Genomic DNA, 24,444 nt, shown 5'->3' on the forward strand with positions numbered 1-24,444 from the left:
TCTACAAATCATCTCTATGGTAGCCTGCCCTCAGCAACTTTCCTGAGTTCCCCACATTTCCTGAAAACTTCCTGACATCCTCAGCTGGGCTTTCCTATAAGTAAAGAAGGCAGGGATACTTGCCTACTGCCATTCATTGCAGAAAGATTTCTCTCTTTTAGCAAGCTAAAATGAAAGACTTCCCTTAAAATCAGTGAGTACATTGATCTCAGGTGTTCAGTAGCCACCCTCCCCAGTGTCCCCAGTTGAAAACACCTGGGACAGCATAAGGCAACACCTGTCCTAGGGCTTTTTTGAGCTCATAGGCTACTGGGAATGCTTCAGAAGAGCTGGAAAATGTTCAGTGGTAAGAAGAATAAATACAGATGCACACTATCCAATCACCTCACAATGATAAAATATAAATCCTAAAGCACCCCATGCAAAACAAATAAACAGAAGGAAAACTGAAAGCCTCTTTTACTGATCAGGAAAGCTTTGGAGGGCAGGTTTCAGCACAGCACTGCTTTTACCCTACAAATGTTCCCCGTCAAGTCTTCATACGCTGAAGCTTACTAATAGCCAGAGTTATATCGGACCCTTCACTCTACCCTGCTACCATGCTGCTAGCTCCCCCTACTCTGGCCTTTTCCTTAAGGGCAGAGACACAGGTCACCTCTACCCTACACCACATTTGCCAGATGTGTCTTATTTAGAGGTGGAGAAGTTCTCTAGTTTCAGTAAATTCCAACGGGTGGACACAATTGTGGGCAATTTGAAGGAGTGAATTGTTGCTTGTTCAGTCATGCTGCTTTTCACACCTGCTGAACAGGTTTTGGTATTGTTTCAAAAACCTGGAAAATCTTTTTTGACAGAGGCAGCAGAAGGGCAAAGAAAGGTGTGCGCGATCACACCTCAGGAGGTCAAACCCTTCTTTCAATTTTATTTTCAAAAAGATTGACCGTCTCTGGTCTGCACAAACACAATACCGCATTTGCAGTATTCCTGCTTCAGAAATTTCAACTAACGCTACCCTGATTGCACTGTGTAAGCACATGCAATTAGATCAGTAATGAAACGTCCTAGAATGTTTGCAGGTTGAATTCGCCCCCACCCACCTAGTAGTAAATGCTACTCTATACAGCAGTGGTGCATTGAGGTGCCCTCCAATGATCAGGAGAGCTCTGGGTTGGTGCACACCACTGCTACCAACCCTGAGCTCCTCTGACTCAATGCTTTGAAGGATGAAACAAATACATTAGCAGCTTTCTGACATTCTGTCACCTGGGATGGTGTTGCCACCACTCTGCCCTATCCTTAAAGGTAAAGGTAAAGGGACCCCTGACCATTAGGTCCAGTCGTGACCGACTCTGGGGTTGCGGCGCTCATCTCGCTTTACTGGCCAAGGGAGCTGGCGTACAGCTTCCGGATCATGTGGCCAGCATGACTAAGCTGCTTCTGGCGAACCAGAGCAGCGCACGGAAACGCCGTTTACCTTCCTGCCAGAGCGGTACCTATTTATCTACTTGCACTTTGACGTGCTTTCAAACAGCTAGGTTGGCAGGAGCAGGGACTAAGCAACGGGAGCTTACTCCGTGGTGGGGATTCAAACCTCCAACCTTCTGATCAGCAAGTCCTAGGCTCCGTGGTTTAACCCACAGCGCCACCCGCGTCCCCAAGGGGAAAGGTAGGGAACACTTAAAAAAAACTCACAAGCCCCATCTCCCAACATATTTAGGCAAATCTTCTTCCTTAGATTTCTAAAAAGAAACAAAAAAAACCAAAGCTAAGGAACCCCTTCGGCTATCCCATAATTTGAACACTAGAGTTAAAGACATAGGTACAACAGGGCATTAAGTTTCCCAACTCTGCTTTGGTAGATAATTTTTTTTAAATTAAAAAACAACAGCCCCTAATAGCATATTAAATCAGCAGTGACAAATTTCCTAGCAGACAAGGATTAAATATAATGACCCCTCTTTTTAGAGCTCACTGTAAGTAGAAGTAAGTTAGTAGCAGTGCCAATGAATTTTATGACATTCAGAAATGATCCTGCAACACTTTGGAACACATGGCACTTTTGAGGAATGCAAATGCAGACATTTGCATTATAGTAAAATTTCAAATATTAAGTGATTTTGTGCCTTTTAAAGGTTAAGCAGATTATTTTCCTCTTCCACTTCCAAGTTGCTTTTTTATTCTTTTTTAATGGAAATTATGATCCAGAGACAACTGTGTTAATCCCTCACACGAGTTCATGGCACTTTTAATTTTTCTTTTGTGAAAATCTTCGGATGAAGGGCAGTATACAAATTTAATAAGATAATATACCTATGGATATATATAGCAGCTGCAAGTACGATTTTTGCAACGCTTTGTAGAGGAATTATCCATTTTATTTCGAAACAGAACATACCGTAAAACTGCCATCGTGACACGGGAGCAACAGCTATTCCACACTTGAACACACCACTTCCAGAGCCGAGCACCATGGAGGTCACATAACCGCCATATGACTAGGAGAAAATAAATCCTATTGCTTAAAACACATCAAGAGTCCATTGTTGCTATTCTTATACCCTGATTTTATACACACGCACACACACACACACACACACACACACACACACACACAATCCCTAGTGAAAGTGAGGTTGTCTTCTCCATTAACATCTTCTAAACAAATCTGACAACATTCTTATTCTTCCTGGCATTTGGAACCCAATATTTTTTAGCAGAATTGTCATTTGTTATATTTATGGCTGATGTTTGTTTATGATTACTCTAGGCTCCCTCTGGAGGAGGAATGGGATAAAAATGGTGATGGGGTGGAGTATTATATCCCCCCCCCCAATATTGCCAGTGTCCTTATGAGTTGACTTTTCTAATAGTACAGTTCTTTTATTAGCTGCTTGTGATTATGTATTTTACATCACCTTTTGTATACCACTTTGTAACATTTCATGAAAAGCGGCATATAAATATATTCAATGAAAGTTCGAAGTAATGACGGTTGAAATAACGGACACTTGCCGCCAGGCTAATGCTTATTAGGGCATAGCTGCCTCAAAACATCCATAAATAACTTTCTATTTCTCAAGATAAGTGTGGTCCAGTAAATGTAAATGTTTTTCGTAATTATATTAGGATCTCTTTAATCATTTAAATTGGTGATTGCAAAGAGGTTTAACTTTAATACTTACCCAGCCCCAAATAGCGATTCTGCTCTCATCAACATAGCTTAATTTAGCAAATGCCCTAAGAAAAAGACAGAAAATAAATAAATGAGGTACGCAGAGACTCAAGAGAAAGCACTACTTATTCTGCCCCTCAGTTGCTCTCTATCAGTTTTTAGCCCAATTGCCCCTTCCCAGATAAATTACAAACATAATAAATTTTAAGTTTTGGTACGTATGTCTATGGAACAAATCCTTTACTGCCCAAGTTTATTTTCTGTATTACTTGTTCACTAACATTTGCACTCTTTCATTCATTACTTTTATTTTTATGCCACTTTCCCACAAACAAAATCTTGCTCAAAGCTGCTTACAGCTAAGAAACAGGAATGCATTTCAAACAAACACTAACAAAGGATAGCATAATAAGTAAATACAAAAGTCACTTTCCCACAAGAAGATTACTTAAACATGCAGCATTAAAAGGAAAGGGTTGAGGTGTGCTTACCGGGCTGCGTCAATCTGATCTTCAACTTCATAGGTTCCAAGTCTTCGATATATTGCATGCATGATTTTGTCTCCTCGATAGCCACTTCCCCTGCCATCAAAACTAGCCACAATAATCTCCTCTGTGCTTGCAAGGTATGTTGCCCAATTAATCCGGTACGCATAATCTGCCTTCTGACTACAGGGTCCTGCATACCTGTAAAAAGAGTCACAGGTAAGCTTTCACAAGCTGCTTTATATTTTTTTCAGCATTACTAAATTTCTAAAGAAACAGGAAAATACAACTGGAATTTAAGATTTCAAGAACTACTTGGTTTGTCTGTGTTCAACTCCCACCAAGAAACCTATGTCCCCACTGTGGAGGGACATGTGGATCCAGAACTGGCCTCCACAGTCGCTTATGGACTCACTGTTAAAACCATGGTCATGTAAGACAATCTTACTCGGCTACGAGTGATCACCAAAGAAGATGGAAGAACTATTCTTGCTTGTACTGAAGTAGTACTAACTAGTTCTAGATCTGCTTTTATGCACCTTTCCAAAGTTTCTGCAATTAAAACATGCCAGCCATCTAAAAATCACCGCCACGTTATTCTTTCCACATGTTGTCCTAAAAAACTATAGAACAGACTTCAGATTACTTAACAAGAACTTTAAAAAGCAAAAGGCCTTCCTCATTACTGCACATTGAAATTTTAAGTAGGCAAATAATAATTCCAGTGATAATTATGTAACACCATTAAGCTTTAAAAAATGCAAATCAATAGAATAATAGAAAACCCAGTTACAACCTCAGAGAGTCAATTCTCAGCAAATATGGTATTTCTGCTTTCATTGTACTATGAAAAGCAATTTTTTTGTAATCCACAATTGGAAGAGGCAGGGTAATTAATGCAAATACATCAATATGTGCAGAGATGTGTGGAGAAAGAAAGCAACCAAGAACATATGTTCAAGATCCAGTGAATGTGCCTTTGTTATATTTCTGACTGCCTTTGCAGCTTCAGGGTAAGTATGGGAGACTGTTTTTTAAACCAATTGTGCAACCTACAATACAATTTCCTGGTCCACATATTCTTTTTTTAAAGTAACTATCAGTTGGCAATTGTTTTCTAGTTAAGAGTTTTTCCCACTGCACACAGTGGCTTGACCTAGAGATCATATCTTGATGTCAATAAGAATGTTTCAATTGATTTTAATCAGCTCAGGTCTACTTCTCAAGAGAAATAACAAACCAGCTGTTTTCAGCAGAATCCTGACTTCTTGTCCTCAAAGCTAATGAGCACCTCCTGTGTACTTTGTTTCCTAATGGTAGCAGTGAGTGCAATGACACCTTCTAGGAATGTCACATTTAAGAACTTACCTGAGGCTACTTCTCATTGTTCTTTGTTATTGGCAGGCACTATATATTGCTGACACAAGGGCAAGCTTAGCAAAAACAGCAGCAGGCTCACACAGTCCTTCCATCTTTCTTTCTTTTTTGTCTCATAGAGGCAGCTATGGGGTTTATAATGCAAAACCTATGCTGGATAAAATGCTCATTCAAATTACAAATGTTTGCATTGCCTTAATTTTTTCCATGAAGAATAATGTGATGCTAATATCTGTAAGACTGACAGTCACGCAGACACCAGGGAGAGTTGGAATCTTCTCCCAAGAGTAGGAAGGCTGGAGTTCATTGCTTGGAACTCAACCAAATATATTGTTCTGATCATGTTCAACCGTATTTAGACATATATTTATTTATTTATTGCATGTTAGGGGGGGGGGAGAACATCTTCTGCCAATAGATTTAAAAGCCAGGAAGCAAGATAGCCACCATTTCCCCAAGATGTGGAAGCTCTAAGAACAGCTTCTTCTCCAGAGTGATCTCGGCCCTGAATGGGAAGCCTGGACTTTGAAAGTCATCTAATCTTCCTTGCTGTATTATACTGTATTGTTTTAATTAGTGTTTTTATAGTTGCTTTGATTTTGTGTGGAGTGCCCTACCTGGGTGGATGGAGCAGCCAAGTAATTTCGTTGTCCCCGAGAGGGGGCAATGACAATAAAAATTTTTTATTATTATTATTATTATTATTATTATTATTATTATTATTATTATTAAAGGAGCCTCAATAGTGTGATGGAAGGAATATAAAAGTTCTTCCTGCATCAGCAACAACTAGGTATTTGATTACAAAGACATCTGAGTGCACATAGATCAAGATTTCTTCCCTTGCTGTAGAGCATGCGGTTTTCAAGAGAAATATTATTACCATACATCAGGATATACAAGATTTAGCTCACACCTTAACATTCGCAGTCATGATGAATTTCTTTTCTGTAGTTGGAAGGGGAAAACCCATTTTTGCTTTTGTTTCGGATTATTTAGAAAATATTTTCTTCTGCATTTTCCCAGTCTTGATTTAAGAAACAACCATAAAAACTGCTCAGCAGCAGCACAAATGAAAAGCTTATAAAGCAATAATGTGAACTCTCAAATCAGCCAAGGCTTCTCTCTTGGTTTCTCTTCATCTATACACCTACGTTTGGGACGACTGAGAGGCCTTCCTGGCAATTGCTTCACTTGTTGCTGCTGATCTGGCTGTCCCTTGAGTAGCAGTATCTTAGTAGCAAGGATCCTATGGGGCTTCGTAGGTCATTGATACCATGAAATAAGACACTTTGACCACATGAAAATTTGGTGGGTAGTTGTTGTTTAAAAGGCCAAAATTGGCATTTATGTTTATATGAAAGGGTTGCTAGTAAACTATTTAGCTCCTCTTCTCCCTAAATAGTCATCTACTGGCACTGTGGGTTAAACCACAGAGCCTAGGACTTGCTGATCAGAAGGTCGGCAGTTCGAATCCCCGCGATGGGGTGAGCTCCCATTGCTCAGTCCCTGCTCCTGCCAACCTAGCAGTTCGAAAGCACGTCAAAGTGCAAGTAGATAAATAGGTACCACTCCGGCAGGAAGGTAAACGGCGTTTCTGTGCACTGCTCTGGTTCGCCAGAAGCGGCTTAGTCATGCTGGCCACATGACCTGGAAGCTGTACACCGGCTCCCTCGGCCAATAAAGCGAGATGAGCGCCACAATCCCAGAGTTGGTCACAACTGGACCTAATGGTCCAGGGTCCTTTACCTTTTTATTAGCCATCTCACCTAGTGGCAGCAGCAAGAACAACTCCACTGGCCTGACTAAATGGCTCCTCACCTCCCTGAACCATATCAAGTCAAGCTGATGATCATAAGGACAATTACATTTGATGTTTCGTTTCACCTTTATACAGAACCCAGTTGGACAAGTAATAAAAGTATAATATGGTCAAGTACTTCAACTTACACATCAATAAGCAGAGGATATTTCTTTGATGAAGACGAATCAAAGTGAGGAGGTAAGATCACCTGATACCAGAATGCTGAAAACAGGAATGAAAACATTTCACTGAGGCAAGTAACTAATAACTGAAAGATACACTTATATAAAAGAGTGGACTCTTGTTTAGAGTGAGTTCCAATTCTGGCTTGAACCAAAAGCCTACATTCTTAGATATAAGCATTTGGGCAAAGCATACTTGTACTTAAATACTACAGAGTGAGCAAACTATTAATTTGGCAGTGAGTTTCCAATTTTGTGTGACAATTCCCTAACATTTCTTCTGTTAGAGGGGAATCAGAGTGTTCTAAACTACTACAGCACTGTTCTTCATTTGTATTTCATTCTAAAACGGACATCCATCAAAAGTTATGTGAAAGCCCTATGCCTAAAAATCCTGACAAGGCTATTGGGACAATGAGAAAAATCTAGCCTTCTCATATTTTTATACTTCCAAGAACTGTAACACAGGTCAAACTGACCCAAGATATGTTATACCAATGCTTTGGTACCTGTAAACACACAGGGTGCTATTGAACATGACTAAGTCAGGTTCCTTAATTTCAATGGGTCAACTCTAAGTAAAACGTAGCGTTGAATACAGCCCACAAATTCTGCAACCTTGTCATTAGAACCATTTCCATGCATGGAATGCCTTCAATAAAGAATAATTTATCAAGGGTAATTCATTCACCTACATTTTTATGGGACATCTGCACAACACAATTATGCAATCATTAGCATCTTTCCTCAGACCATAGAAAGTTTGAAATTTTCCAAAATGAAAAAGTAGCATAATCTCCACAGGCGTAGATGTCTTTGGCATGACTCTTCCTTCTTATGAAAAAGGTTGGAGTTTTACTGTATTGGGGAAGCAAACCTATCACAGCCCAGGACATGTTCAATAGAACATTTGAAGTGGGTGCCGTTTTATTTAACACATATTTTAAATAGCGTTATTATTATTTATTAAATTTATACACTGCCCTATACCCGGAGGTCTCATGGCGGTTCACAAACAAGACCACAACATATTAAATCAAACCCAAAAAAATAACCCGATTTAAACCCCCCCAAAAAAAGAATATTAAAGCTGCAGTCCTACCCATGTCTACTCAGAAGTAAATCTACTGAATTCAATTTGAGGGAGGGGAGTTGGGCAAGCTACTGAATTGATACTATGCATGGGTGTTGCAGAAAGGGATCATGTGCAGACTAAGAGACTATATGGAGAAAGTTTTTGTCTGTCACAACACAAACCCATCCCCACCCTGGAAAATCATGACTGGGCATGTAACAAGAAGATAAGCTTCAAGTTATGCTTAGGTGATATAACAACTTGAAAAGCATTGTAAATAATAATAATAATAATAATAATAATAATAATAATAATAAATTAATTATACCCCGCCCATCTGGCTGGGTTTCCCCAGCCACTCTGGGTGGCTTTCAACAGAACATTAAAAACAGAATAAAACTTCAAACATTAAAAACTTCCCTAAACAGGGCTGCCTTCAGATGTCTTCTAAAAGTCAGATAGTTGTTTATCTCCTTGACATCTCATGGGAGGTCGTTCCACAGGGCGGGCGCCACTACCGAGAAGGCCCTCTCTCTGGTTCCCTGTAACCTCGCTTCTAGCAATGAGGGAACCGCCAGAAGGCCCTCAGAGCTGGATCTCAGTGTCCGAGCTGAACAATGGGGGTAGAGATGCTCCTTCGGGTATACTAGGCCAAAGCCATTTACAAATTCCTAGTATGCTCAGACGTGACCAAAATACACCTTGATTGGACAAATGTCATGTGCTTGGCTTGGTAGATGTAGGATTGCCATCAAAAACAACCTAAAAACTTCCATTCAGCACTGGGCTGCTGAAAAATTTATTTGTTGTCAGCTTTGCCCTTCAAGTTTCCTCCTTTTTAAAAATGCTTTTATTCCTGAGTTGTTTGAGGTAATTGCTTAGAACGATGGGATTACTGTTGTTTTTATTTTTATGTTTTGTTAGCATCACTGTGTGACTCCTCCTGGAGGTGATAGCAGGATATAAATTCTGGTATAAATTAAAAACAATACTTTTTAAAGAGATTTCAGTGGAGGTGGGGGTATGGGGAAATATACTCAAGATATAAGGAGTTTTTGTTTTATATAGCCAAGATGTAATTGAACTCTGCATTTTTAGAGTGTGTTGGAGCAGTTGGAGCAGTTATAAAGACAGATGAAACAGTCACCTCCCCCCTTTTTTAAGCAAAAGGAATAAAAATAGTCATTTTCAATGCAGAACAATTTATTTGTTCAGAAACATAGAAATGCTCCTTTGTAGTAATTTTATGTGGTCTGAAATCTAGGAGAGAGCAACATTTTTTCTCTAAATAGGATCCTTGGCTATCTTTCTACTGGAAAGTTACTGTAACTGAAAACATGCTGAGCTCAAATGTCTGGACCTGTGTAGGAAACCAAAGAAATTTATCTTACCCATTAGCTTCTACCCTGGAGAGGTGGTAGCAGTAAGATAAAGAAGGATAAGGTAAAGTTGAGCATACATTTTACTGTGAATTTTTCCTAATTATGTAAATTATTATTTACATTTTTGTATGCAATTTTGACTAATGTACACATTTTAGCAAATGTTGTTAATATAATATATGTCTTTAAGTTATTTTCACTAATGTATTCATTTTTATGCAACCGTAATATATGCACTTTTGTAAATATTGAAGGACTTCACCACAAAATTCAGATAAGTGCAAATTTCAAAGGAAGGCTGTTTTGGTTCTCATATTGCTTCAGAAAGCACAAATTTGACAGATTTGGCTTTAAATTCAAACTCCCACCCTAGTTCCACATCAAATGAAGAAATGCAGCTTCACCATCTCTTCAGAAAACAGCACTGAGCATTAAATGCAAAAGTGACTGATTGCAAAATCAGGACCTCCAAAATTCTGAATGCACATCTATTTCATGATAAAACTGAAGAAGTGAAAAAACACAAAAAACCCCACAACTGGTTACAACTGGTAACTTACTTTCTCCATGCAATGTGATGTTCTTTAGTATTTTAGAGGGCATCTGGACATTCTTCTGCATATTATCAAATTCAGTGTTGTTTTCCAGGTATTTAATAACTACACACAAAACAGATGAATATGGGAGATGAGTTTACATATAGACAAATAATACTTTTTAAAATCCAAAGTTCTACAACCTGGAGAGCAGTACAATAAGGTGTGTCTGCGGAACCAGGAGCAGAGGAAATAGCAACAGAAAGAACGATCTGAACTCCTTCCTACCAATATGATCCCATTCCTTCCCCATTCCTAGAGCATTCAAGATCTAAGGAACAGACTCACAAATAGGAGTCTAACTGGCAACCATCCCAGCTGGTCAGTTCACACATAAAGGGATTTTCCCCACAGTCACTTCTCCCTGTCCACTTTGTTAACTGCTATCAGAGATTTAGTCTCTGTGCCAGTATGTGATATATATTATTTAGTCAGTCCATTCCAGCACCCAAATGCATAGGAGTTCCTCACATGAGCTACACTAAAAAGGGGTTTATCACTCTACCAGTTTCCTTTCCCAATCCTTGGCTTTTGGTTATGCCACCAATAGGCCATCAAAAGGAAAGTTGCCAAGTTGGGCACTTCCTCCTGTGACCCCACCCCACCCCAAATCATATTATATCACTAGATTTACACCTCTAAGAATGCAGACCTAACGAGAGTTCCTTGAGAAAAAAATCCCAACAAACTTCCAAACCAATATGCATTGGATTAAATCAGGGGCTAGAGAACCTCAGATCTTGGTGCCATATGTAGCCCTATGGAGCTCTCTATGCAGCCCCTGGGATTCTCCCTATGCCATGCCTCCTCCCCAGGCCACAGACTTCAGTGGTGCTGCAGGACTTCAGGTCCTTCAAGTGCTTTTGCCTGGCCTCTAGTGTGTTTTGCTGTTATGATTACTATTTCCTGCCTGAATGCAGAATGGAAAGATCTGCGAGAGAGCAGAAACATCTGCTAGTTCTCCAACAGGTCTGGTAATTACATTGATAAATAATAATTGCTAAAAACAAACTGAGGCCCAAAGAGTGAAGTCTGGAAATGGAAGCAGAGAGTCAGCCCTGCAGAGTTAGCCTGGCCCCCCACCTCCCACTTGGTGCAGAGGGTTGGAGAAATGCCCTCTGCAGGCAGGAGGAGGAAGAAGAAGAGGAGGAGGAAAAGGGGTTGTCCAGCTAGGCGGAGCAGAGGGAAGGAGAGTGGAGAGGTGGTGGTGGTTGTGCAAGAGGAAGAAGCAGCAGCGGCGGCAGCAGCAGGAGCTCAGGAACTGAAGAGAAGAGGAGGAGAAGGACGCTTCTGCCACAGTCATTGCTGCCTGTTCCTTCCCCCCTGGCAAGGCAGATGAGCAGCAGGCAACCAGGTGGGCTGGTGACTGGCACCAGTCTCTGGGGGAAAGCAGCTCAGCTGACCCACCGGGCCGGCAGAGGGCACTCAGGCGCTGTGAGTCTTCTTCGCCGTCTGTGGAGGCAGCTCCTCGCCCACCAGCTTGGAAAACATCTGATTTATGTGTGGCTGAATGCATGTCACCTCCATTGCTCCACCCACTTTTGCCTCTGGTCCCACCCATCCTGCAACACCCACCCCTGCAAAGGTTCCCTGTTAGTAGTTTTGTTTCCCCCACTACCATGTGAGCCTGCTCCCCATATGTTGTAATATGAGTCCATGTCAATAGAAGCAGCTTGCCCAGTGGGGTGGAGCTACAATGCCGGCTTCTTGGCAGTGGTGTTGCCACTGCCTACATATGGCACCAAGATCTGCCTACCAGGGTGGAGAGAGGGAGAGGCAAGGAGCATGCAGCCACACAGGCAGGAGAATCAGGCTGGCTCTTCCAGTGGGCTTTGGGCTTGCAGAGCCCCAGCCTCAACATTGCCTCATACCTCCCCCTGTTCTGTTTGGGGTAAGCAGCTATGACACCACGGCCAGGAAGCTAGCATTGCAGCTCTACCCCACCATGCAAGCAGGCTCTGCGTTCAACATGTTCTTATGCACTACTGCTGTATTGTTATATCTAATCAACTACAGTGATTGCCTCCAATTCGATGTTACTGGTCCCACTGACTTTGTTTGCCGCTTCTGTACTCAAAATCAAGACCATTATGTTTGATTAACCCCAGAGAAGTATGCATAGGATTGCAGCCCAACTCATTCTACCAGCAGATGGTAAACATCCACAGATTTCTATGCATTTGCAGATGTCTAAAACAAAACAGAAAAGTACCTGCATCTGTACTGCTGTTGAGCAAGGTGAAAGATGGCACACCAGGACCTGTTATGAACAGTGTTAAAAATTCAAGTTACTTTCCATTCTTTTAAATCAAGGCATTAATTGAGAGTTGCACACAACTTAAGTCAAACCCTTTGTTCAGGCAGGGGCCTAGTCTGGGGGAAAAGAGAGAGTGAGGGAAACTTTGCCTCAATACTTTTTCCAGGACTTGCTGCCTGAAGTTTCAAGGCAACAATTTCCCTTCAGCCTTTTTTCTGCTTCCCAAAATTTGTATCTCATTCTTTTTTTTTTCATTCTAGGCAGCAGGAGAAGAAACAACACTTCACTGGGTAGCTCTTCTCATCACTCAGCACTTTTTCAGAAATGATGTCCAAGGTGCACACATTAGCCAGCGAAATGTGTTGTAGGTTGAATCCTGGGAAATATGCAGCATTTTCTTTGAGAATATGTGTGGAGGTGTGTGTTGGGGGTAACACTGTACAGCTAGTTAAATAAATTCATGACAATTTTATCAGTATAACAAAACTGAGCTAGGGTAACCAGATGCAAAAAAAATGATAAGGCTCCTACACAGTTATTCATAGAACCATAGAATCATTGCATTGGAAAGGACCCTGAGGGTAATCTAGTCCCATCTCCCTGCAATGCAGGAATCTCAACTAGATCATACATGACAGATGGCCATCCGACTTCTGCTTGAAAACCTCCAAGGAAGGCAAGCCCACCAACAGATCAGTAGGTAGAGCATGAGACTCTTCATCTCAGGGTTGTGGACTGAAGCCCCACATTGGGCAAAAGATTCCTGCACTGAAGGGGGTTGGACTAGATGACCCCTTTGACCCCTTCCAACTCTACAATTCTGTGATTCTATGACTTCTCGTGGAAGTCTGTTCTACTGTCAAACAGGTGCAAGAGCTCTGTCCTTTTTTTGTTGTTGCTATATGTCTAGCTGAATGTTTTTCTTCCTTCTATTAAGGCTAAAGAACAACCAATTTGCTTTTTCTTCTTAATATAAATCAGGCTTCCTCAAACTCGACCCTCCAGATGTTTTGAGACTACAATTCCCACTTATATAACACTTATATCAGATGGGGCAGGCTGTACTCACCATAGCAATTCAGGGTATAGTATCTTGCATTTGTGCTGAAGGATGCTGAATGATACTGACATCTTTCTTTGTTTAGATAACAGCTAATGCATGTTTTTTTTAAATCATTTAATGCTATTCTGCAAAAAAGATAAAAACAGATTAACCTGAAGTTAGTTTCATTAAATCGCAATTATGAAGCACTCCATCCAAATTGGCTTGGATTAAATCTATTTCATTTTAAAAGGTTGTGCAACTGGCAACACTTTCTATTCTGTCCTGTTTTAAGCTGGATATTAAAGTAATAATTAACTACTGTAGCACAACTGTTCCATTCTAACAGGAGTGGCTAATATCCATGGGATGGATCTGGTTCCCTAAAGCAAATTTTTATGCCCCTTCCAATACCTACTGATTTTTTTTTGGGGGGGGGTACAGCAAACACACATGCAGTGCTGAAATGTGCTGAGGAGGTTAAGCCTTTCTGCCCCGTGCCTTGATTGAGATGCAAATTGCCTCCTCCCTTGCCAGCAGATTGTCCTTCTCCTTGCTTATCAATCAGGAGACAGCAAAGGCACAGGATGACCTATGCCAAACACAGAAAGCCCAGGCCAGCACCTCCATAAGGATACATAAAATAGCAAGAATTTATTTCTGGAAGTCCAACATCCAGGGCAGGAAAGGTTCACACCCATGGTGGGCAGGGGACCTCCCAGGATTGGTTCCCAGCCTTTGGTCCTACAGTAAGGAGCTGCCTCCTCCAGAAGAATCACCAGGCCTCGGTAGTTAACAGCCTTCTGTGTATATCCAGAAGAAAACAAGGAGTCTGCCTCCTGGTGCCAAAGAGTGGGTCCCTGCAAGCTAGCTGGCTTCCTTCACATTGAATAATTTCGGGTTTTTGCATGCTTCTCTCTTTTTGCATGCTTTTCTTTCAAAGTTTTGCTACATTATTTTCAGCTGCATGAAGAACTTTCTGTCTCCATGGTGTTCCAAGTTCCTCCATGTTGTACCATCTGTATCACAGTAAACATACTTTTTATTCCTTTGATGAATCATTTGAGAGCTACGGCAACCTTCTTCCCATTGAAGATCGCTCCATTACTACATGGAAAATGTGGATTTCTAAGATAGCCATGCACCCACCTGCTAGCAGTTCATTACAGCACATATTTAGCTAGCTAACCTATGACTGTGTCGTGTTAAGCCTCATCACTCAGATCCTACACACCCAGCAAAACGAAGTAAAAACAGCCATGCAATTTCCCATTATGCAAAGTCCATCAAATCTTGACACCATATGCTGTTACATTTATAATAGAACACATTCCAAAGACGAACCCTATTTGGCGATCAAGAAATATAGGGTTGTGTTCAGAGGTGCTCTTCCGTGAGTGGAAGGCCTCTTTGCACAGGTGATGGGGTGGGCTTTTTTCTGATGTACTGTCAGATTGATTGTTCCATGAGAAAAGGGAACTGAAATCCAGCAGAAGCTTTCCATTAGTGCAACAAAGCTTCACACAAAATATTGCACAGTCTTGTATAAAGTCTGAAGATCCATGGTTGCATCAAGTATACGTTGCATGAAATCTTCCACTTTTGGGGTATTTCTAGATCAAACCCACTGACTGACCAGACCAAAGGATCATAAAATACCCCATTCTGAGCATTACCAGGCCTCGGTCGTTAACAGCCTTCTGTGTATATCCCAAGCTCTTTAACTTATCATCTTCTGTAGAGCAGATGGAGTAAACTTCAAAACATTCTCAGATCATTATCACAGCTTCAAAAATATCAAGACAAAACAAGCTATCTTGGTTTAATGCTAAAAATAACTTTTAAAAACTAAAAATATGATATTGTCTTAAAAGAAAAAAATATCATATTGGGTTACAATAAAAATGTGGCAAAGTGGAATCTTACTTATACAGATGTCTTCCTCCTGGCGTATTTTCAAATTCATTACTGATAAAGTATCTGTGAAACAAGCAAACAAGTTACCAACTGATTGATCAATAAATTGTGAAATCACCATTCCAATTTTAAAAATTGCCTGAGGTGACACACAAAATATGAAATTATTCAAATGCACAAGATACAAAAGACAGCTATAAAATCAACCTACATATAATACCTTACCATAGCAATGGTGTAAGACTAACTTGCATTGGCAAAGTTTGTTTTTATCATTGCTAAGGTAATGCTAACCTGGAAAAAAAGAAAGGACTGCACCAGATCCCATAAAGAATGCAGCAGACAAAACAAAAACAAAACTGCACGACTTACTTAAGTAATTTCCAGCACTCACTGATCTCCATCAGGGGAATTTGTCCAACTCGACTTATCTTTTTTATGCACGTCTGAATAGTATTGAACAAATTCCTCCAGAAGCTGATCAGTGAAACACATTAGGAATTTTAAAAGTACTGCACTTCATTGGCTTTGTCTGTTGTATTATTTCTAGCTTTCTAGTTGAATGATCGTGAGTGCTAAAAAAATAAAAAAAATAAAAAAGGAAGCTGGGGTGGGCGGACAATTTTGCATAAGAAGAATAGTGGATGGAGAAAGGAGTCTGTGAGCCAATAGGGCACTTCCAAAAGAGAGAGAAATGCTATCTTAAGCATTGGGTCTTTGCAGTGGGATAGCGTGGGGGTGCAGGGGGGCCGGCCGCACCAGGCGCAACATCTGGGGGTTAGGGTTAGGGGGCGCAAATCCACGGGTTAGGGGGTGCAAATTACTTGCCTTGCCCCGGGTGCTGACAACCCACGCTACGCCACTGGGTCTTTGTAACATTCAGTGATCCACATTCCAGCATAATACTAAGCTAAGATGAACTTGATTCAACACAAAAGTCCCAAATTCAATAAAGGTTTGTGGTACTTAAACCTCACTGAAATCAATGCGCTTCATTCAATTGCAGTCAATTTAACATGTCCCTCACTTTAGCTACATCTGGCTGGAGGGCTTAGAAACGACACAAAAAAATCAAGGGACATCCACGCTCAGCCTATCTGACAGACATAATCTGCTAGGCACCTGAGTTGGTTTCCAAGATGACTCCTGCTTATCCAAATGGGAAGACTTGGGGCATGCAGAATTAGTTTGGATGGTACAGGCTAAATTGATGGACTATACAGAACTGGCAAAATTGACATATAAGCTATGGGACAAGGATAACTGTGACTTTAAAGATGAATGGGAACCCTTTACAAAGTATTTGAAGATGCAACAAAGCGAACTGGACGTCCTGCTGGCTTTGAATAAACTTTCACAAACTTTTTATTGATGATAATCAGCTAAATAGTTTGAGGATCTATACAACTGTGTAACATGCAGAAAACAGCATTCTTAGAGAAATCAAAGACTGGAACTGAGTGAAGCCGGGGGGTGGGGGTGGGTGGGTTTTGTGTGGGAGGGAGCAAAAATGGGAGGGGGAATAAGGATGATATGTCTCTGGATAATATGTTTTGTTTTAATTTTGAATTTAAAAAAGTTTTTTTTTTAAAAAAAGGATGGTACAAGCTAGAAAAGGGATTCTTGCACAAAATCCTTATACTACTTGGTACCCCTTCCTCATAGGAACTTTTCATCTTTTCTCACTAACTTTGCAGGACAAAACCACTGTTTTGATATTTGAAGTTTTAAACTCAGAGGAGTAAACGGTTAAGACTTTTCTTTCCATGCAGGCCTTTTAAAATAACTGATGTTGGCCTGTTTTTAAATCTTTGTGTAAACTTCAGGGGTACCATGGGGTTTTGTTCCATTTTTGCTTTTAGCTTTATAATTTCATGTGCTATTTGTATTTGTAGTTATCTTCTTCTTTATTGGAAACCGCCATTGTTATAGGGTTGCATGCAAATGTTGCAGATAAATAAATGCAGAGGCAATTTCTGCTTCTAAATAAGAGACATCTCTATAGCAGATACTAAGAAACCATAATAGGCTTTTTTAAACATTACCCTCCCTTTCTCCACTAAACTTAAAACTAAGTTTGATGAATACTCACATGAAGTTATTCGTTAAAGCAGCTATGCTGATTACTTCCCAATTTCCAGATGTAATGGGCTTCATTTCCTAACATATAAAAAGGGTAGATAATAATGGAATTACATGATACAAGAACCTAAATCCACAATGATTTATTTATGTATCTGTTACTTACCCCTGTGCTATTGATACCAATTTGGTGGATATGCTTATAGCCATCTGCATTGCTGATGATTTTGTAGTAGCTATCACCGTCAGGTGCAAAGTAAGGCTCAGAAGGTTGAAACTGGGGAAACCAACAACAAAAAGTTTACAGTAGATAAAGAAGGTTGTTGTTTTTTAAAAAAATGGCTTTAATGTTTATATCATTTTGTAAGTTGCTTTGGGACACTTTTCTTTTTTTAAGAAAAGGAGAAATAAATAAATTAAATAATGTAAGCTTTGGGAATCATTTAAATATTCAGCTTCATTAAATACCTACATTGGTTCCCACTACGTTTCTGAACACAATTAAGTGTTGGTGCTGACCTTTAAAGCCCTAAACAGCCTCGGCCCAGTATACCTGAAGGAGCGTCTCCACCCCCATCGTTCAACTGAGGTCCAGCTCCGAGGGCCTTCTGTTGGTTCCCTCACTGAAAGAAGTGAGGTTACAGGGAATCAGGCAGAGGGCCTTCTTGGTAGTGGTGCCTGCCCTGTGCAATGCCCTCCCATCAGATGTCAAGGAAATAAACAACTATCCGATGTTCAGAATACATCCGAAGGCAGCCCTGTTTAGGAAAGTTTTTAATGTTTGAAGTTTTATTCTGTTTTTAGTGTTCTGTTGGGAGCCTCCCAGAGTGGCTGGTAAAATCTAGCCAGATGGGTGGGGTATAAATAATAAAAGTATTATTAATTATTATTATTATTATTATTATTATTATTATTATTATTATTCATTGACTAGTGATCAAGGATTTCTGGGAAATGCAAACGCTGCAACGTTTTTGCAGTTCATGATGGAAGAATCTGTTTTTATTCTTCAAGGGGGATAATATAGCTAGCGTCTTAAAGAGTCAACAGAACAAAAACGGATTTATATATCATGGCTAAAATTTTAAGTGAGTTATGATTTATAATCTGGCTTCACCCTCTCAAACAAGACCTATTTTGGCAGCAATATTATCCCTAGATATTTCATAATGAGCCCTATGCAATTAGATTTATCATCTTATTGAAATGCTGTGTTCTAGATGAAGGAGGCTGTCCTGGCAGGGGAGTAATTGCAAATAAATAGTACTGTCTTGCATTGAGTTGAACAGGCAAATTATACTTCTGTTTATGACTTCTATTTATTTCAATGCTCCCAAAGTGTCTGCTGGCTATAGCATTGTTCATGTGTGCACAAATTATTTAATAAGGAATCATTTATCAAAAACTACTAGAGATAATTGCTTTAGTTCTGGTAAACAAGTGATTACTTCTTTACAGTGCACTCCCATCTACCAGAGAGCTTATTTAACTTATTTACACAATTGGCACCTAATATTTATGTCCACACACACTGCTAAAATTGACAAAATATTAGTCTATAATGTGCTGTGACAAAAAGGAATGCAAATGGATGAAATATTAAAAGTAGTAACATCAGCAAGTTTCGTTGCTAGTTCAGTAAAATGACTAGATCTTTTTTATGGCGAAACATCCTGTTTTCAGTATGAAAGCAAAAAGACCCTACTCATAAATCAATGCAAACACAACTTTCCCTTTGCTAACCTATTTTATTATCCAAAATCACTCCAGGTTGCATCCAGTGTGTCTTTACCTCAGTAGGAATAACTTTAATTCTTGCAAGTCAGGGAACCAAGTTATCACTGATCTCTGCTAGTAAGCTGCTTAAGCCAGCATCCTCCCCTCCCCTCTGAAAAATTGCTGCTGAGGAACAAGTTGATGCTCCAGAGCAGGGTATGGTAAAGAGAAGTCCACAAGGTAGGCGGGACCAGTGAAAATCAAGTACCCTGACTTGAACAAACAGAATGCAGCACCACCATTCAGTATAGTCCTCCTAAGAAGCAAGTTATGTACATTCCAAAGAATGTTGGCAGCTGCATTTCTAGGTTCCAAAAGCAGATCCATACAGCAGCAAGTGGCATTCAATAACATACAGCAGCAAGTGGCATTCAATAACATGGCAACCTGGATCCATTGCTCTAAGGCAGGGATGCAGAACCTGCAGCCAATCAGATGCTGTCATATGACAGCTTCCATCATCCCCAAATATTGACTGTACCAGCTGGAGCCGATCAAGTCCAGCAACATCTGGAAGTTCCCCTTATTTGCTCTAAGGAAAATATTCATTGGCGTAGCTGTCCAAGGTTTCCCATTATTTCTAAGCAGCCTCCACAACATTCCTGTAATAAATCTTGTTGTTATCCATAGCTGTACATTCAAAGGTATTATGCAAAGCCATTGGTGGAGAATCTATATAACTGAAGGTTTTTTAAATGAATAAATGAAAGCAAGGTTTGCTAATTAGCCAATAGGCTGCACCTGCAAAGCCCTGTTGCAACTTGGCAAGTGCCACTGGTCAGCTGGTGCCTGCTGAGTGCTGTGCCTTTACCAGCGTGCATTGATTTTGAAATGGCTTGCAAGGGTTGATGGGTCTGCCACCCCTGTGACATGAAAGCAACCTTTGAAATATCATAGTGAAATGTAGCTGTGCTTTACTGATGAAATTCTGTCAGTTGGAGTGCAGAAGGACATTATCCAACAATGGGGGGGGGATCAATTATCCTCCCTCCTTTCTAGTTTATATTGCACTCACGCTCGTTTTTTTCCACCTTCCTTTTGCATAACTGTTCGCCACATATGCAGTCTGCTCATCACTTTACTTACTGATACTTTACGATGTAGAAGCAAAATGTGTTAGCTGTAAGGTCTTCCTGATCAAGTTTGACAGCAGGTGGGATTATCTCCCATCTTTGTAGGGTAGATTTTTTTTTATCCCTGCTGTCTCCTTCCTCACTTTGTTTCTTGAAAGCTCTTTTTTTTGCCAGGGGGGAGGGGATGAGAGGAATTTAAAAATTGTAAATATGCATGGGAAAGCTTGAAATATCACATGCATTTTATACTCTTATCAGCCTCAATTCCCTCCCCCCCCAAAAAAGAGAGAAGTTGGGCACATAAGGCCATAAATGTGGCCTCACGATAGAAATATAGTGGCAGTATCATTTAAAGTGTTGTCTCAATTATTTGGAATGGGTGTCTCCCAATGGTCTTGTCTAACTGTGCACCTGAAGGGTTATTATTCCGTTTTCCACCGTTAGGAAAAGTGATGCAATCCCATTTACACTTATCTGGGAGTAAGTAAAGGTAAAGAGACCCCTGACCATTAGGTCCCGTCGTGACCGACTCTGGGGTTGTGGCACTCATCTCGCTTTATTGGCCAAGGGAGCCAAGCGTACAGCTTCTGGGTCATGTGGCCAGCATGACGAAGCTGCTTCTGGCGAACCAGAGCAGCACACAGCAACGCCGCTTACCTTCCCGCTGGAGCGGTACCTATTTATCTACTTGCACTTTGACGTGCTTTCGAACTGCTAGGTTGGCAGGAGCAGGGACCGAGCAATGGTAGCTCACCCCATGACGGGGATTCAAACCTCCGACCTTCTGATCAGCAAGTCCTAGGCTCTGTAGTTATCTGGGAGTAAGTCTCATTAAATCTACTGGAAATACATTTGAGGAGATATGTATAGGGTTGGGAGTCTGGCAGCATCTGGACGGCCACCTCTTTCCTACTTCTAAGCTGCACCTTCCAGTCCTTGTAAAGGTAAAGGGACCCCTGACCATTAGGTCCAGTTGTGACAGACTCTTGTAGACCAATGCAAATGATAAACCTTTAGGAAGGATTTTTTAAAAATGAAAATCTTGAAGAAACTTGGAATGGGGGTGGAGGTGGAATGGACCAATCTTCCTATAGATGTAGTATGTAATTGATTATTAAACTGCATGACATGAAGTAGCAGAAGACAAAGTTGTCCTTCCATCTGGAACATCTATGTTCTAATTTGCTATTAGCTCCACTAGTGTTATGGACCCATGTTTAAGGTATAAATATGGGCCTTGAGACTCCACCAGGGGACAAAAAAGCTGGGGAAAGTTTCCCTTTTCCCTTTGCTTCATTGCAAAAAGCACCTTCTTAACTATGCTTTGCAATGGAAAAGGACCCTTGGAGATATCGTTGCACATGGCTACAGTGTAGCATGTAGTTTGGCTCCCAGAAATATAATACTTACTCTGCCAATCCAGCCAGTTTTACTCTCAAAGTGACGCTGTTTGTCCTGAAAGGGGAAGAGAAAAGAGATATCCACCATTATAACAGGTGCCTATCAAGCAATACCCTTCTTGCCCCTCCCTTAAAGGGACCCCTACCCGTACGGGCCAGTCGTGTCCGACTCTAGGGTTGTGCGCTCATCTCACTTAAGAGGCCAGGAGCCAGCGCTGTCCGCAGACACTTTTGGGTCATGTGGCCAGCGTGATGAAGCTGCTCTGGCGAGCCAGCACCAGCGCAGCACACGGAAACACCGTTTACCTTCCCGCTATAAAGTAGTACCTATTTATCTACTTGCACTTAGGGGTGCTTCCGAACTGCTAGGTGGGCAGGAGCTGGGACCGAAAGATGGGAGCTCACCCTGCTGCGGGGATTTGAACCGCCGACCATACGATCGGCAAGTCCTAGGCACTGAGGTTTTACCCACAGTGCCACCCACGTCCCGCCCCTCCCTTACTCTAATGTAAATAGTGACAGGATTTTCTTTTCCCAATGGCTTCCTTCGGAAAGTTGAACCCCAACCTACCCTTTCATACCTGTGGACATTGCCATGCTCCACTTGTGTAATCACAGATTCCAAGAACTGAAAAATTTTGAATTCTTTTGAGCCACTGCAGACAGAGTCTCTCATTGGTCACCCATGTTACAACACTCAGGTAGTGATCCCTAGAAAGGATAAGATGGTGCTAGGCATCTATTGATATACGTACACAAGCTTGAATTCTAAAAACTCATAGCTACCATTTGTATTTATCTGAGAATTAAAGCACTATCACAATTGCAATACTGGCTACATTTCATCTGGACTTCTGATAATGCTCTGAGTATGTTATCCCTGCTTCCCCACCCCTCCTGATGAAGCAGCAATGAAGTTCTAATTGCCAATGGACCCTTGACATTGGGCTGCAACTCTTAAAACAGTATCTCCTAGTCTTAGGCTGAATGTTTAAAAACATTGAACAAGGATTGTTGACATTTTCACAATTCAAAAGAGGATGCTAAAAAGGGTTATACTTTCATTTTTGCACATTTAAATGCCAGCTTAAGTGTTTCACGAAACAGAGCCATTAAAAAATTGTGTGCAGATTTGCTCCAGCTTGTTGAAATAGATAAGCTGTAATTCCACTTATAGCAATAGCAAATCACTATTTATAGGAAACCTCTTATGACAGAATAATGGCTTGCTATAATATTAACAAATAACATGGAACTATAAAAATGTTGAAAAGACAACTTTTACATATCAAACTTCTGCCAGAAATAGTTTTTACTATATTTACGTTGCTGTCTTTAATCAGTGCTCTGTTCTGCTTTATTATATATTGTTGCTCAACAAAAGGAAACTGTTATAGCAGTTTCAAACGCAAGGCTTGTTACATTATTTGGACTGACCCAGATGCTATGTTACTCGGCGCAACAATTTCATCGGAACTGATCTGCAGAAGAGACTGGGTATTCACAACAAATAGCCTTATGGTTGGATTCTTCGCACCTGCCTGAAAGAATTAATACATTTTTTATCATGATGACATCTGTACATAACAGCAATGCTCGTTTATTAAAGCACAGTAAGCTTAAAAATAATTATTCTTCAGCTCAACATTTAAATGTTAGAATTGAGAATAGCATGGTATTCAGAAATATGCCAGGTAAGTTACGGATTTACAGAATTCTGAGGTTACTACAGGTGAATGTGTCTCTCTTATCTCTTTCTGATCATAGAAAACATTAAAGCTTTGTTCCATTCCAAAAAAGAGGCATGGCAATATCACCCCAGACATTTCTATTTATTCATTTATTTATTCTGAGTTTTTTCTCTTGAAAGAAATAACAGCTCTGTGGGGCTTGTGGGGATGCTATTATCATTGGAACCACACATGCAATTCAAACTAATATGTAGCTTATGCCCTATAACAGTCAATTTTAGTGAAAAAGAAAAGAGCCTCCAGCTACTTATTGCCAAACACATTCAGGCATGCAATCCCGAGTAGTAAATAGGACAATATGATTATCTAAGCCCAGTTTCATGTTAATACAGAGGTCTCCAATATCCCCAATTATTTTAAATGCAAAAGATGAGTGCCCCAGAATCCTGAGGAGGAGAAAGGAAGCTCTCTCCCTCTTTTCTAAAGACTGCATTTTCCGAAGGTAACAGACCTAACAGCCAATGAAGATCTGCTCTTATCACATTCCTACTCCACCCCAAGACAAGCCATTTCAGAAACTTAAATTCCAAAGTCTTAAATTGCACTTATTTCCTGTTTCCCTAGTGATAATAAAATACTTCAATGCTGCCAGATGCTATTGACTTAAGTCGCAGTAATCACAGCAAGCTGTTGAGGAGAGACAGACAATATTTTCGTTAGCAGCAACTGATTAAATGTGAGTATTCTCTTAATCAAAATGCTCAACAACTATGTTTAATAAATAACACAGACCTTAGGATACGGGATTTTAATGGTCTTTGGATATTGCAGTGTATCTTCTGAATAAAATGAATACTCAATAACAGGAACTCCAGTATCGTTAATCTCTGCATATGCTAAAAAGCTGCCATTTGGAGACCACCACAGAGCAGAATGGGTGCCAAACATTTCCTCTGAAAGAGATGCAAATGTGTTCTTTTGAAGCAATAGTAGCAGAGTTGGCTTCTGCCTCTGAAACATTGTTCTTATTAATTTGTATATAATTTCAGATGGAACTGTAGCTGCTAACATTCAGATGCCTTGCCCTGTCTTGCGACCAGCACAATAACCAAAGCCTCAGAAATGCCTTTTTA

The 24,444-nt window shown here is 40.5% G+C and overlaps 1 protein-coding gene across 2 annotated transcripts in view; it reads right to left on the minus strand.

Moving 5' to 3' along the window:
• Positions 1-24,444, minus strand: part of DPP4 (dipeptidyl peptidase 4) — a 49,766-nt gene that overhangs the window by 10,662 nt on the left and 14,660 nt on the right. For both annotated transcript variants that reach the window (XM_083707627.1, XM_083707626.1), the window contains exons 9-22: positions 24,104-24,264; positions 23,058-23,161; positions 22,202-22,331; positions 21,631-21,675; positions 17,538-17,648; positions 17,382-17,449; positions 15,299-15,352; positions 13,400-13,518; positions 12,286-12,333; positions 10,038-10,136; positions 6,985-7,060; positions 3,664-3,858; positions 3,183-3,237; positions 2,396-2,495 (exon numbers count right to left, since the gene is read on the minus strand). In XM_083707627.1, the coding sequence (XP_083563753.1) occupies positions 2,396-2,495; positions 3,183-3,237; positions 3,664-3,858; positions 6,985-7,060; positions 10,038-10,136; positions 12,286-12,333; positions 13,400-13,518; positions 15,299-15,352; positions 17,382-17,449; positions 17,538-17,648; positions 21,631-21,675; positions 22,202-22,331; positions 23,058-23,161; positions 24,104-24,264 (1,365 nt within the window). The remainder of the gene's footprint in view (positions 1-2,395; positions 2,496-3,182; positions 3,238-3,663; positions 3,859-6,984; positions 7,061-10,037; positions 10,137-12,285; positions 12,334-13,399; positions 13,519-15,298; positions 15,353-17,381; positions 17,450-17,537; positions 17,649-21,630; positions 21,676-22,201; positions 22,332-23,057; positions 23,162-24,103; positions 24,265-24,444) is intronic.

The sequence above is a fragment of the Podarcis gaigeae genome, assembly GCF_964106915.1.
Source record: "Podarcis gaigeae genome assembly, chromosome: 1".
Classification (NCBI taxonomy): Eukaryota; Metazoa; Chordata; class Lepidosauria; order Squamata; family Lacertidae; genus Podarcis; species Podarcis gaigeae.